This window comes from Dunckerocampus dactyliophorus, chromosome 15 (assembly GCF_027744805.1).
Source record: "Dunckerocampus dactyliophorus isolate RoL2022-P2 chromosome 15, RoL_Ddac_1.1, whole genome shotgun sequence".
Classification (NCBI taxonomy): Eukaryota; Metazoa; Chordata; class Actinopteri; order Syngnathiformes; family Syngnathidae; genus Dunckerocampus; species Dunckerocampus dactyliophorus.
Window position 1 is genome coordinate 22,573,364 of NC_072833.1, and position 13,722 is coordinate 22,587,085.

The window sequence follows — 13,722 nt, forward strand, 5'->3', positions numbered from 1 at the left end:
CCAACGCCCTACAGTATCTCCTGCATACATCCAGTCCATGCATAAACAACAAGCTGAGCTAATTTGCCTCACATGACACCATGTTTGCACCCCTCCCTCGTCCACACAGCCTGCCAGTGCTCGGAATCGCAACTTAAAAGTGCACTGCAACAACAACAACAACTGGACCCCCTTACCATCACTACACAATACCACATCTATAATTAATGAGGTATTCATTGAACAATATGTTTATTATTGGGTTTACAGGGGAGTGCAACTACATTTGCAGCAAAGCAAAAAAAACAACCCTGAAACAGGAAATGTGTCAGTGGCCAATTACTTATGGCGTGCATTGCTCATTTCCCCCCCATACACTGTTGACATATTTAGAATCGCCACACACATGAAAAGCTCGCTTTTTTAAAATACATTTTCCCAGAGGGCTGCAAAGAATGTTTCATATTTGCAGACTCTGAAGAGGCAAAGTGACACTGATTTACGCACAAATGCAATTGAAAACATTTGTTTCCACATTAAGAGTATTTCTGAGTGTGTGTGTGTGTGTGTGTGTGTGTGTGGGTGTGGGTGTGGACAGTTGGAGTTTTGGGTTGGAGGCAGGCAGGGAGGACCTCCTCAAGGCTGAGACGAGGAGAAACAGCTGAACTACTGAAAAGACTAGACCAGGGCTCTTCAGCTAAATTGTCTTGCGGTGCGGGGGGCAGTTTCACAAAGCTAAGGAGCATGGTGCCTGGACGTCCCCCTTCACTATTATTATTTTGTATATTATCTCAATGCAAGTTTTACCAATTCACCAGTACGGTAAATTCAAACCAGGAATATATATTTGTACTGGTCAAAAGGTCCGCTCCATGAGCGCTCTGTTATATTTTAGGACCTACTGCAAAAATGCTTGTCAGAGATCCTCAAAATGACAGGATCGCACTGATGTCTTGTAAGGGTCTACTGCTAAAAAATTATAGAAGAAACACCAGAAACAGAAACACCAGTCAAGTCAAAGATCCTCTACCTGTATATGACAAGAGAGCCTTGCCATTTGATACACAAACTAATTGGCTATTAAATGGCCTCCAAAAAGTTTTATAAATGCTTTTTGACATGAAATATATTGTAGGATTCCACACTCTTGTTCCTCTGCAGAGAGCCAGATTGGGCATCAGGGGATTAAAGTGGTCTGGGAGAGTTAATCTCAGGACATCTAGTGCCCCGAAGGACTTTTTTAAAAATCATTATAATTATTGATTGGCCTGCGATGGGGCATCCACGTGCGTTTGCCGCTTCCTGCCGTTCCCTAAACCACGGCTGCCAAAGATTTAATGGAGGATTTAGGAGATTAACTACCACTGCATGGGCTCGCCTTTTATTGCATTAGGGCCTATTAAGGTTCTCTTTTAGACTCACCCGGGAGGTGTTTCCTCTTGGTAACTCTTCTTCCTCTAGCCTTCTGACTAACAGCCTTGGATGCTGCAGAAATAAAGGAAGGGGGTGTGGGTGGGTTATGGCAAAGACTGCTTTGACAAGACTTTTATCTCCTAAAAGCAAAAAGTACTTCATCCATAGCCATAATCTAAAAAGGACATTGTGAATCAACATTTAACCGGAAACAATGAATTTTTTTCTATTTTGGAGGAACTGTCCACACCATAAACATACAATGTATTATCAGCAGCAGCTATAATGACAAAGCAAGAAAAGTCAAAAGTCCATGTTTTACTCACCTTGCTTTAAAGCCAAACATAAAACGACGCACTCCCTGCTTAAAAGGTCGGTTTGACCCAATTAGCGACTTAATCCGTACAAAGCGTGCGTACAAAATCACCGGAAATTCGCCTCTAAACTCGGAAAAAAAGGGGCGTTCGTTGGAAAAAGGCGATCAAACGTGCGTGCCGTGGACTAAAGTGAAAGAGGAAACGTTGCGCGGCCATGAGGACGATGGCAGTCTGCCACTCCGCGCTTGTACTTTGCACGCTGGGAAACTGCGGCGGAAAAAAACCCGCAGGCACTTGCCCAGCGCACACTTCGAATTTAATTCATTAAATCTGGCGTGTGCGCACCAAAAGAGACCAAATTGGGCGAGTAGCGCAGCGTGGATGTGTTTTTTCCTCTCTCAAAGATGTCAAAGTGGCAGTTAGACAGACAAGACGGCCATGTTGGTTGGACGCCGCCGTGACGTTTGTGCAAGTGTTGCTTGGGTGCTTTCCGACGGTTTTTTACGCACCTTTATACAACGCACCAGAAAAAAAAACAAAGTGACTCGTCAACACGCAGATGAGATCATTCCCAACGTTTGTTTTTACGTAGAGCCTGATCTTTTAGGTCCTTTCATAAAATAGCAGAAAAACATCAACGAGCGCTATCACACGAGTTGGAACAAGTTAAGCTAGCGTAGCGACTGTTTTGACTACAAACAGCCTCGTTTTAAAAGCAAAACTAAATAACTCCGTGTTGCTTCCCTCGTCGACAATAAAGAGCAGCCGAACGCGTCCCCTCCCTCCCAACACCTGTCTTACCTGGACAACTTCTCCCCCGCCTTACAGCACACTTCCGTCTTGAGACCCCCGCTGGGCACGTCTTTCAACTGCTGCCGCCGCCGCCACCGCTCCAATATGGCATCTGGCGTCTGCGCATGCGCAATACATCTACTGCAGCCTTCACTGACCTTTAGTGCAAAAACCAAAAACACACATTTCAATGAGGCACAAGGCTGCGCTGAACACATTTAACATATTTTGATTGGCATATTTTGAACAATTAAAGCCATCATTTAATTAAAACAACGTCTAAATTACTACAATTACATATAAAACATAAAATAGCTCAACAAAACATCTCTTCCACACACCACCTTCTAATCCATTGTTTCGCCAACAACAACAAAAACCTCCAGTAGTTTGACAATTTGGGTAATCCTCGCCTCTTTTCTTGTTATAAAGTCAACAGTAGCCTCTAGTGGCTGCAGAGCATTGCGCCACTCTTGACGTGGTCCAAAGGTTCGAGCAGCAAAAGTCCCAACGTTCATATTTATAAAGCTTTATGACGTCACACTCCACTCTTTGTTCGAGAGGATGAGAGACGAAAAAGTCATGAAACAAAATATTCGTCTTTGTACATCCCTCTTTGGTGCTCTTTATTGCCTGTAACATTTAAAGTGGAAAAGAGAAAGTAAATCTCATACGCTTTTTTCTTCAGTACCTTTTACGCAATTTAATTGTGAGTTTATTCAGCACGTGTGTACTATTTTACGGAGCCCCGTAGGGGACATGGAGAAAAAACAAAGTTCGTTTTTTTTTTTTTTTTTTTTTTTACCCATCATATTTTTTTTCTTCATGTCCCCTCCGGGGTTCCGTACTTTTTACATTATTTAATTGTGAGGTTTTTGTTAGCTGCATTTGTGTACTGTAAAAGGCTATTTCTCTCTTTAGCCTTTCTTCCTGGGTCTGTGGACTGTGTCCAATGATCACACAATTTAAAAGTTTTCAAATTCTATCCAAAAGTAAGAGCAATATATTTGGTTACAGTGCTGGACTCTTGGCATCAATGAGGCGGATCGAGGAAAGGAAAAAGCCCAGAATTAAAGTACACAAGAGTACATATAGCAGTTATCAAACCCCTTTAGAAAGTGAAACTTAAGATTGTGTGAATTTTTTTGTGTAAGTGAGAGTTAAGGTAGTGTGAGTGAGAACAATGCATCTATTATGTGTCTCCCAGTAATTTTCCATGAGTCATATCTAAGTGTTGCACCACTCATTGCGCTACGTGAGTGTGCGTGTGTCCTGAAGGCCCCTACATTAAGTTATTTGACTGACAATGCACTGAGCTATTAGACTGTATGATATCTAACAGTACTTTTAACTTCTTTTTAATTGCGACTGTGTACTTTTTACATAATTTAAATGTGAGTTTTTTTTCCAACACACGTACTTTTTACATGACTGAGTACTTTTTACATAATTTGGGGTTTTTCAGCACTTGTCTACTTCTTACATTATTTAACTGTGACTTTTTTTTCCAGCACTTGAGTACTTTTTACATGATTTAATTGTGCGATTTTACAGCTGCACTTGTAAACTTTTTACATGATTGTTTTTTCCAGCAAGTGTGTACTTTTTCCGTGATTTTAGAGTTTTTTCATCTGCATTTTTGTACTTATTACATGATTTAATTGTGAGGTTTTTCCAACACTTGTGTACTGTTTACATAATTTAATTTGCAGTTTTTTTCAGCTGCATTTGTGCACTTTTTACAATGTAAGTTTTTTCCGCACTTGTCGACTTTTTACATGACGTAATTGTGAGATTTTTTTCAACTGCACTTGAGTACTTTTTACATAATTTAATTGTGAGGTTTGTTTCCAGCACTTGTTTACTTTTCTATCATTTAATTGTGACTTTTTTCAGCTGCACGTGAGTAGTTGTACATGATTTCTGTTTTTCAGCTGCACTTGAGTACTTTTTACATGATTTAATTGTGTCTTTTTCCAGCATTTGTTTACTTTTCTATGACTTAAGTGTGTTTTTCCAGCACATGTGTACTTTTTTACATAATTTAATTGAGGGTTTTCTTAAAAGCTACCCTTTTTTTTACATGATTTAATTATGAGTTTAAACTGCACTTGAGTACTTTTTACATGATTTCATTGTGAGGTTTGTTTCCAGCATTTGTGTACTTTTTACATGATTTAATTGTGTTTTCAGCTGCACTTGAGTATTTTTTCCATCCATCCGTTCATTTTCTATACCGCTTCTCCTCATTACGGTCGCGGGGGTATGCTGGAGCCTATCTCAGCTGACTTCGGGTACACCCTGGACTGGTCGCCAACAAATCGCAGGGCACATATAGACAAACAACCATTCAAGCTCATGACAATTTAGAGTCACCAATTAACCGAACATGCATGTTTTTGGAATGTGGGAGGAAACCGGACTACCTGGAGAAAACCCGCGCACGCACAGGGAGAACATGCAAACTCCACACAGAAATGCCCCAGGGGAGAATCGAACCCTTCCCGATCTCCAGACTGTGACTGTGTGGCCAACGTGCTAACCAGTAGACCACCGTGTGGCCCTTGAGTATTTTTTTACATGATTTAATTGTTTTCAGTTGCACTTGAGTACTTTTTACATGATTTAATTGTGAGATTTTACAGCTGCACTTCATTGTTTTTTCCAGAACGTGTGTACTTTTTACATGATTTATGATTTTTTTTGTGTGTGTTTTAATGCTTGCACAGTTGAACAAAACAATTCCTGTCTTGTGAGTGTTTTCAGTATAAACATATTATTGACAGTATATTTGAAGTGTATTTAGGGAGTGGAAGTTGGGGTTTGCTGATGATGACCAACACCCCCATTCCAAAAAGATCAGGTTGAACAGATGGAAGGCGTGTGCACCATTAAGAGGCTTTCAATGCGCGTAACAGAGGATTAAAGAGACTACTTTTTAACCAGGCACACACACGGAGACACATGTGCACGCTTCCACTGTCTTGTTAATTACTGTTTGTTATTCAAAGGGTCAATAAAACATGGCTACAAATATTGACTATATTATCGTTGTTACATTAACAGAAATGAACATTACATTTAGTTTTTTTTTTCTCCCCTTGCACAAATGCACCCTTTCCAACGTGTCAAAAACACATTTAGACTTACTCCAAACAAATTATTAATTATATAAATAACATTATGAATCATATTAAACACTCAATGCGAAGGTATGATCAGTCATGATTGAGCTTGCCCACAATAAATACGATAATTATTTAAATAACGATTAGATACAAGTCGAATCATTAAAAACCATTGTGTCCAAAGGGAGCCATTTCCAGCCAGCGTTTTCTTCTTCCTTTACACATTCTAAAAATAAAAAAAATTCATAATCAGTGATGTATATTATTAGGTATTACTTTTTTCACCTGTAACACAAAGCTAAGATGTGGATGTTTTGTTCAGAGAGCTTAGCTTAAATGTGATTCGACAAGGTTCGCCATAATCACAACCGGAAGTTGACAGTTTTTTCTAATTCACTTCAATTCAGACATATGAAAAAAGCGTATTTTCTTTCGTGCTAAATAGGATATAAGTTGATTGGATGAGGAGTAAAAACGATGTTTAAAAATACAGTTTGGGTCAACATTTATACGGAGTTTATGAGTATATACTCTTATTTTCACACATGCTAACCGGAAGCTACACTTCCATCAGTCCCAACTTGACACTTGTTTTTCCTGGCCATAAACATGGATGTCGGAGAGATAATAGAGTGCTTTCTTTGTTGCACATTTTTAAGTCTGAGCGCCAGCCTTAGAGTACTTTAGATTAGCCAACGTCCGGAGGTTTTCTTGTTAAGACGTGTTAAAAGGAGCGTTTTTGTCTCGCGGTATTCAAAAAGATGGACATGTACACGCACAGCGGGACGTTGGTGGTGAAGAGGTTCTTAGAGGATCTAGAGATGACCAACATGAGCGACATCAACAAGGCCAACCCTCACGGCTGCGACAACGGCGCTCTGACGGACAGGTTCGGGGTTCTGATCCAGGGACTTCTGGCCATCGTCGCCTTCAGCACGCTGATGTGTGAGTGTGTCATCCACGTACCAAAACATCCCCGTGAAACATCTGCAATACCGGAAAAGAATACTGTGCAAAAAAAAAAAGTAGAAATGGCTTTAGAGACGCAGCACTTGTCCACGTGGCGTTTTGTTGACATTTGTTTTCGACCGACAGCCGGCACTGAATCCCGTTAAAAAGATCTGAGACCTGTAACATGACTCTTGCGACGATTGTAACAATAGGAAGCAATGTCATATACACCGTGAATCCTAATATTTAAGATTGCATGCGGTGTGTTTAAACTGACCTTTAAGCTCAATTAAAGTAGGGATTTTGTTGCTTTTGCTGCAAAGACTCCTCATTTTAAAATACAAATTGTCTTAAAAGTATGTGCGGTATTTGGCATAAACTGAATTTACTGTTAAAACCAAACGTATACATTGAAAAAACAACAAAGCAGAGACGTTTAAGTGCAGCAATACTAAAAGCAACATTGTACATGGTGCTTTGTTTGAAGATATTTGTCACTTCAGCAATCAAACAAACAAGTTGTGGATGACACATATTGTGGCAAACACTTCCTGATTTGACTTCCTTCCTTGTATGGTATCATCTCAAAGCTGCAGATGTCAAAGTTCAAGCATGTTTGGATGACATTTTAGCACTTGCAGTGCTTCTGAGAGGCTCCTTCCTGTAGGCTGCACAGACTGGATTTAGCAGGCAGCGACAATGGCTGTTGACTGATAAACAACTTGTGATTCCTACAGCAGCTGACTTGGGAATGTGGGCCATTTCAGCAGCTTCCGAGTGGAATAATGCTGCATCTATGAGTGTGCAGCCTGAGCTTGCAGAAGATTCACTCATCACTTTGTGCTTTGGAAAAGGTCAACACACTTGCTGTGATTTCATCAAGCCAGCCAAGCGCTGCAAGAATGGAGCCCGGAGGCCGCGTGAGATCAATGAGCCTCCACTCACTTACTTATTAATAGGCGGCGCTTGTCATGATTACTGTATTTATTTACGTATGAGCAGCTGAGCATCAAGAGGCTTTCAGCTGTTGTGTTTGGGCTCAACACATTGTTGAACACAAAGGACTGTGACAACAATAACATGGATTTATTAAATATCTGAAAGAATAAAACACACTACTTCCTTCTGTTTGCAGTGAAAAGGTTCCGGGAGCCTGTCGGGATCCGGCGACCTTGGAGGATATGGTTAGAAATATTCCTGATCTTCACACTTCATCATATTGTATAGATTTTTTAAAAATCTGTAGGTACCATGCCCCCTAGTGGCCAAGGGCAGCATTGGGTGCCATAAAACAGGAGTGACTGAAAAAATCAAAGAATGCAGGGGCCACTTTGATATTTTTTGATTTTGTAAAAAGGCTAATATATATATATATTTAAAGACAAAGTTATGGGTTATTATTAGTCTTTTGTATCAACATTTCAGCTTTTTCTTGTTGCATTTTTTATTTTTAAATTTAATTTCTCCAATGCGCCACGAGCCAAGCTAAAATGATCCGCAAACCACATTTTGGACAACCCTGCCATAGAAGTAGGAAAAAAAAGTTTTTGTTAGACAAATTTCCAGACAAAATGTGGAATCTTTCGCAGGTTTTACGACACGTCCAAGCAGGCCATCGGCGCTTTGTTCATCCACTTCGCCAACGTCTTCCTCTCCACTCTCACCAAAGAGGACCCGTGCTCGCTGTCAGTAGGACTATATTGTATATTTCTTTTTCACATTAAATCAAATGATGATAATCAAATTTTTTTGTTGCGCTATTTTTTAGCTATCTGATGAACTTCCTTCTAGACGCAACAGTGGGGATGCTGGTCATCTGGCTGGGGGTGAAAGTGGTTTCCAAAGTGGTGGAGCACAAGCAGTGGACACTGCTCACCTTTGGCGAGTACGGTGAGTGCATGGATCAAGGGTGTCCAAAGTGCGGCCCGGGGACCATTTACAGCCCGCAGCACATTCTAAAAGTATAATTTACCAAGAAAACTTTTAGAATGTGCCGCAGGCTGTAAATGGTCAATGGTCAAATTTCAAGTATAATTTACCAAGAAAACTTAAAAAAAAGAGAAAAAAACAGGAAAAATTTAAAAATCTGCAGTAATTTTACAAGAATAAATTGAAAATATTAAGCGTACAGGAGCCGTAATTTTACGAGAATAATCTAATGTTAAAAGGAAAAAATAACAATTTTAATAGCAGACTGGGGTGGTGGTCCCCCTTTTCAAGAAGGGTGACCGGAGGGTGTGTTCCAACTACAGGGGGATCACACTCCTCAGCCTCCCTGAGAAGTCTATTCCAGGGTGCTGGAGAGAAGGGTACGACCGTTAATCGAACCTCGGCTACAGGAGGTGCAATGTGGTTTTCGTCCTGGTCGCGGAACACTGAACCAGCTCTACACCCTTGCAAGGGTACTGGAGGGTACTTGGGAGTTTGCCCAACCGGTCTACATGTGCTTTGTGGACCTGGAAAAGGCATTCGACCGTGTCCCTCGCGGTGTCCTGTGGGGGGTGCTCCGGGAGTATGGGATTGGTGGCGCGCTACTACGTGCCATTCAGTCCTTGTACAACCGGAGCAGGAGCCTGGTTCGCATTGCCAGTAGTAAGTCAAGCCTGTTTCCGGTGAACGCTGGCCTCCACCAAGGCTGCCCTTTGTCACCGATTCTGTTTATAATTTTCATGGACAGAATTTCTAGGCGCAGCCAAGGTGTCGAGGGAGTCCATTTCGGGGGCACTAGGATCTCATCTCTGCTATTTGCAGACGATGTGGTCCTGATGGCCTCATCAGGCTGTGACCTGCAGCGTTTACTGGGACGGTTTGCATCTGAGTGTGAAGCTTCTGGGATGAGACTCAGCACCTCCAAATCCGAGGCCATGGTTCTCCGTCGGAAAAGGGTGGATTGCTCCCTCCGGGTTGGGAATGAGGTCCTGCCCCAGGTGGAGGAGTTCAAGTATCTCGGGGTCTTGTTCACGAGTGAGGGAAGGTTGGAGCATGAGGTCGATAGGCGGATCGGCGCAGCATCTGCAGTAATGCGGTCGCTGTACCCGACCGTCGTGGTGAAGAGAGAGCTGAGCCGGAAGGCAAAGCTCTCAATTTACCGTTCGATCTATGTTCCCACCCTCACCTATGGTCATGAGCTTTGGGTCATGACCGAAAGAACGAGATCGCGGATACAAGCGGCTGAAATGAGTTTTCTTCGTAGGGTAGCGGGACTCACCCTAAGAGATAGGGTGAGGAGCTCGGTTATCCGGGAGGAGCTCAGAGTAGAGCCGCTGCTCCTTCACATCGAGAGGAGCCAGCTGAGGTGGCTCGGGCATCTAGTCCGGATGCCTCCCGGACACCTCCCTGGTGAGGTGTTTCGGGCATGCCCAGCCGGGAGAAGGCCCCGGGGAAGACCTCGGACACGCTGGAGGGATTATGTCTCACAGCTGGCCTGGGAACGCCTTGGTGTCCTCCCGGTGGAGCTGGAGGAGGTGGTCGGCGACCGGGAAGTCTGGGCTTCCCTACTGAGACTGCTGCCCCCGCGACCCGGACCCGGATAAGCGGAGGAAAATGGAATGGAATGGAATGGAATTTTAATAGCATAGAGTTGAATGAAATACAAAATAATTTTTATTTTAATTTTGTAATATTATGTGTGAAACAAACAAAACAATGAATAAAGTTGTAATTTTGGGAAAATTATTTTGCAAAAAAAGTCATAATGTTATGAGAAGAAAGTCCAAATTTACAGAAAGAAAGTTTAAATGTTTTAAAAAAAAAACAGAAATTGAAAAAACAAGAACAAGAGTAGTGTCAAAATATTGGGAGAAAAAAGTTGTTTCTAATGAGAAAAAAGTCACAATTTTAGGAGAATAAACTCATAATATTATGAGAAAAAATAATTCATTTTAGGAGCATAGAGTTGAAATACTAAAGTTTTTTTTTTTATTTCTTTTTAAAGTCATGATGTTATGAAAAACAAGCATAAGTTGTAATTTTAAAACAAATATTTTGGGCATAGTGTCAAAATATGGGAATAAAGTCTTAATATTATGAGAAGAAATTTTACCCTGATTATTTAAGTTGAAAACATTTTGGGGGAAGGAGGGGGTGTAAAGAGTGAATGCATTTTTTTCTTGAAATATATATAGCTTCTTAGCATATTATCTTTATAAAATATCACAGTGGCCCTTGCATCCTTTTATTTTTCACTATCTGGCCCTCGGTGGAAAAAGTTTGGACACCCCCAGGCATAGACGCAACAATACTGTGTAGAACTCGGTTGCAGTTCTTGTTTTGGCCGCTGGTTGTCACTGTTGCCTTGTAGGCTTACATTGAGGCGCTGTTTCATGTCATAACGCCAAAACATCAGTTACCAGATGAGATCAAGAAAGGATAAGTCACAAGGTCTGTGGCAAGATATGTAAAAAAATAAAAATAAAAAAATAAAATAAACCTAAATCTTACCCTGGACTCCGAAGCGTTAACCAACATGATAACTGTCCATCATTATTTACACATAGCCACACTCTAGGAATGAATGAGTGCCGGAATTTATTTATCTCCTATTTATTTCTGGTCTAGGTGACCCCCCCCAGGCGGCAGCGTGGCTGGGTCAGTGTGGCATCTACCTACTCATCATGGTGCTGGAGAAAGGTGCCATCAGCCTGGTGCTGCTCGTCCCAGGATGGTCCAAAGTAAGTGGTAAACTTCTTAAAGGACCTGCGAGGTGAATTAAATCCTGATCCGACCATCATTCACAGCTGCAGGAGGTTCTACTGGGCTACATCGCCAACCCGCAGCTGGAGCTGGCGCTGGTTATGCTCATCGTGCCCTTCATCGTCAACGTGAGACGTCAAGTTTCTCGTCTTTCCTCAACTGTGATGCCTTCTAACATTTTTCTTCTCCAGTCCATCATGTTCTGGGTGGTGGACAGCCTGATGATGAGGAAGTACAAGAGTATGAAGAGCCTGGACGACTCATGCGACAGCTCAGTGAAGAAGGCCGACCCGCTGCCCTGGGCTGTCAATGATGAGTCTCAGGTGGGAATAATAATAAAGAAACCATCCCATTAACTTGCTATGCTGCTCACACCCGCTAGGGGTCATATTTGCTTTGTCTTTGACACCATTCAGCTATTCAGGTGTGGGTTTTTTTTAGCTTCTCACCTGATTGTGTTACTTTTTTGTGTCTTTGCTGGCTGGCAGGTCCTCCTCACAGTGGACACAGACACCGACGAGGCCTCGGAGGGTGAAGAGGAGCCGGACGACGGCGACTCGTTGCCTCCAGTGCAGTACTCTGGCACTCCAGTGAGACCCAGCTGGGTGGTGGTGTGAAGCCACCACCATCTAAACATCCACACTAAAAACCAAGAACCTCCACACATGGTTACCTCATCAAATTAAAGGTCTGAACGTCACCTTTCAAGTGGGAACGCCACCGTGTGAAGTCGTAAATCAACAACATTGAGGACTTAAAAGCGCAACATCACAAGTGGACTCCAGAGACAAGCTGCACTTCAAAACGCGGAAAATATATCTGTCTTCCGCCTACGCTCTTTTGGGACTTTTGGGGAGGCCGCAGCTCTCGTTCATCTCGTGTTCCAAAGAGGAGCCTGACATAAGACGCTTTCAAGCCACCTTTTGATGGAAGGTGTGATTTTTATTCCTACATCCTGCGGCTGTTTGCTTTAACTTACTAGGATGGTTCGCGTTCATTACAACACTGTGACGCTAACCGCTTCAACACGGCAAATTTGTAGTTTAAGCTTTGGTTAGATCCTGAGTTATGAACAATTTTGAGGGAAGTAACAGAAATCATAACTCTCATAGAGGAATAAACGTGTTTTGGAGCTCAATGTCGACAGAATATTGGGGAAACGTGGGGTCCATTTGCAGCCTCCATTGGCCCGTGGCACATTGTATAAATATAATTAAACCAAAAAAACCCCCCACCAAAATCAGGTAAATAAAGCAAAAATTTGACATGCTGACATTAGTAACTAATAACAACAAAGTTTTGTGTTAAATATATAGTAGATCCTTGTGGAAAGTTACATTCCAAGTAATTGGTATGCTCATAAAAATATCTATTTTTGACACTAAACCCGCCTGCTCCGATTTCGGATTTCAGCTCCAGGAACCCCCCTGACCTCGTCTCTCTTCAATTGCCATTGTTCAATCGTGACACAATCCAGGTTCAAGCCCTAGATATGCCTCACACACTTCTTAAACACATTTAAAGTATAAAATGTATATGCCACTCACCACTAAAGAAAGATAATGTCAAGGTGTAGCCAGTCACGGCACACAACTATGGTGTGTTCAGGGACCGCCGAACAAAATGCGAAATCTCAATGCCTGGGGAAAAAACATTATCTATGAAGCTTAAAGACGTACATATGTAAAAATTGTGGGCGGTTTTAACAGTGGTACATGCATGCTATACATTTCACCTGTATTACCGTGTATTTATAAATTATTACCCACTTTTTTTTTTTCTGTGGAAATAACAGCCAAAGAAAAATCTGCGAATTATAATCTTGAATTTGTGGCAATCGACTGTATTTAGCAGATATTTTTTTTAGATTAAAAACATCTATAAAAATATCACAACCTTCCTCACAAGGCATCCTTTCATTTTTCAGTATACGGCCCTCAGTGGATAAAGGTGTATTTATATAATTGATAGGAATATAACGTCCGAATGTCAACTTGGCCAGTCACTTTCTGGAACCACTGTGCTAAGTATCCTGCCATGTATTTACTTACTAGGCTAAGCTACAAATGAATTTGAATTAGCGCCGCAGCTTTTTCTTCTAAATATTCCAAATGACGATCTTCTTATGTTGCGAAGTTTTAAGTTACAGTATTTATTGTCTTATCATTTCCTGTGTACTTGACTTTTTATTTTGATAACGTAGTTGTTAAAAACCGTTAAGACTTGAATTGAGTTGTTTCTTGTGGTGTTATGATCATGATGTCAGTTAGTTTTATATTTTTGTGGCTGATGTCTGGGAATGTGGCGTCACCATGGTGCTTCTTACTTAATATACATTGTTAATCTGTCGCCGTAAATAAAGATGATTGACGCATGAGCGGCTGTGTGCTGGTGAATCACACCTGTTTGGGCGGGGTCAGCGGCCCCTTGACCTCCACTTGATAACAGGT

General features: G+C 41.7%; 2 protein-coding genes across 5 annotated transcripts in view; one reads left to right on the forward strand and one right to left on the reverse strand.

The window, feature by feature from the left end:
* Positions 1-2,980, reverse strand: part of sfmbt2 (Scm like with four mbt domains 2) — a 28,602-nt gene extending 25,622 nt beyond the window's left edge. For 2 of the 4 annotated variants that reach the window (XM_054753081.1, XM_054753078.1), the window contains exons 1-3: positions 2,846-2,980; positions 2,511-2,659; positions 1,402-1,464 (exon numbers count right to left, since the gene is read on the reverse strand). The gene's annotated coding sequence lies outside the window, so the exon portion shown is untranslated. The other 2 variants (XM_054753080.1, XM_054753079.1) reach the window with 2 other exon arrangements.
* A 3,230-nt stretch (positions 2,981-6,210) lies between these two features.
* On the forward strand, positions 6,211-13,641 carry tmem110l (transmembrane protein 110, like). The gene is made up of 8 exons (XM_054753925.1): positions 6,211-6,574; positions 7,716-7,764; positions 8,170-8,265; positions 8,349-8,470; positions 11,138-11,250; positions 11,317-11,400; positions 11,464-11,595; positions 11,761-13,641. Exons 1-8 carry the CDS (start codon positions 6,391-6,393, stop codon positions 11,887-11,889), a joined length of 909 nt encoding a protein of 302 aa, XP_054609900.1. The 5' UTR covers positions 6,211-6,390; the 3' UTR covers positions 11,890-13,641.
* Positions 13,642-13,722: the final 81 nt, after the last annotated feature.

Coding starts and splice junctions, on each gene's coding strand:
- tmem110l (XM_054753925.1), top strand. CDS start 6,391: ATGGACATGTACACGCACAGCGGGACGTTGGTGGTGAAGAGGTTCTTA. Junction 8,266..8,348: donor AAAGAGGACCCGTGCTCGCT/GTCAGTAGGACT, acceptor GCTATTTTTTAG/CTATCTGATGAACTTCCTTC. Junction 11,596..11,760: donor CTGTCAATGATGAGTCTCAG/GTGGGAATAATA, acceptor GCTGGCTGGCAG/GTCCTCCTCACAGTGGACAC.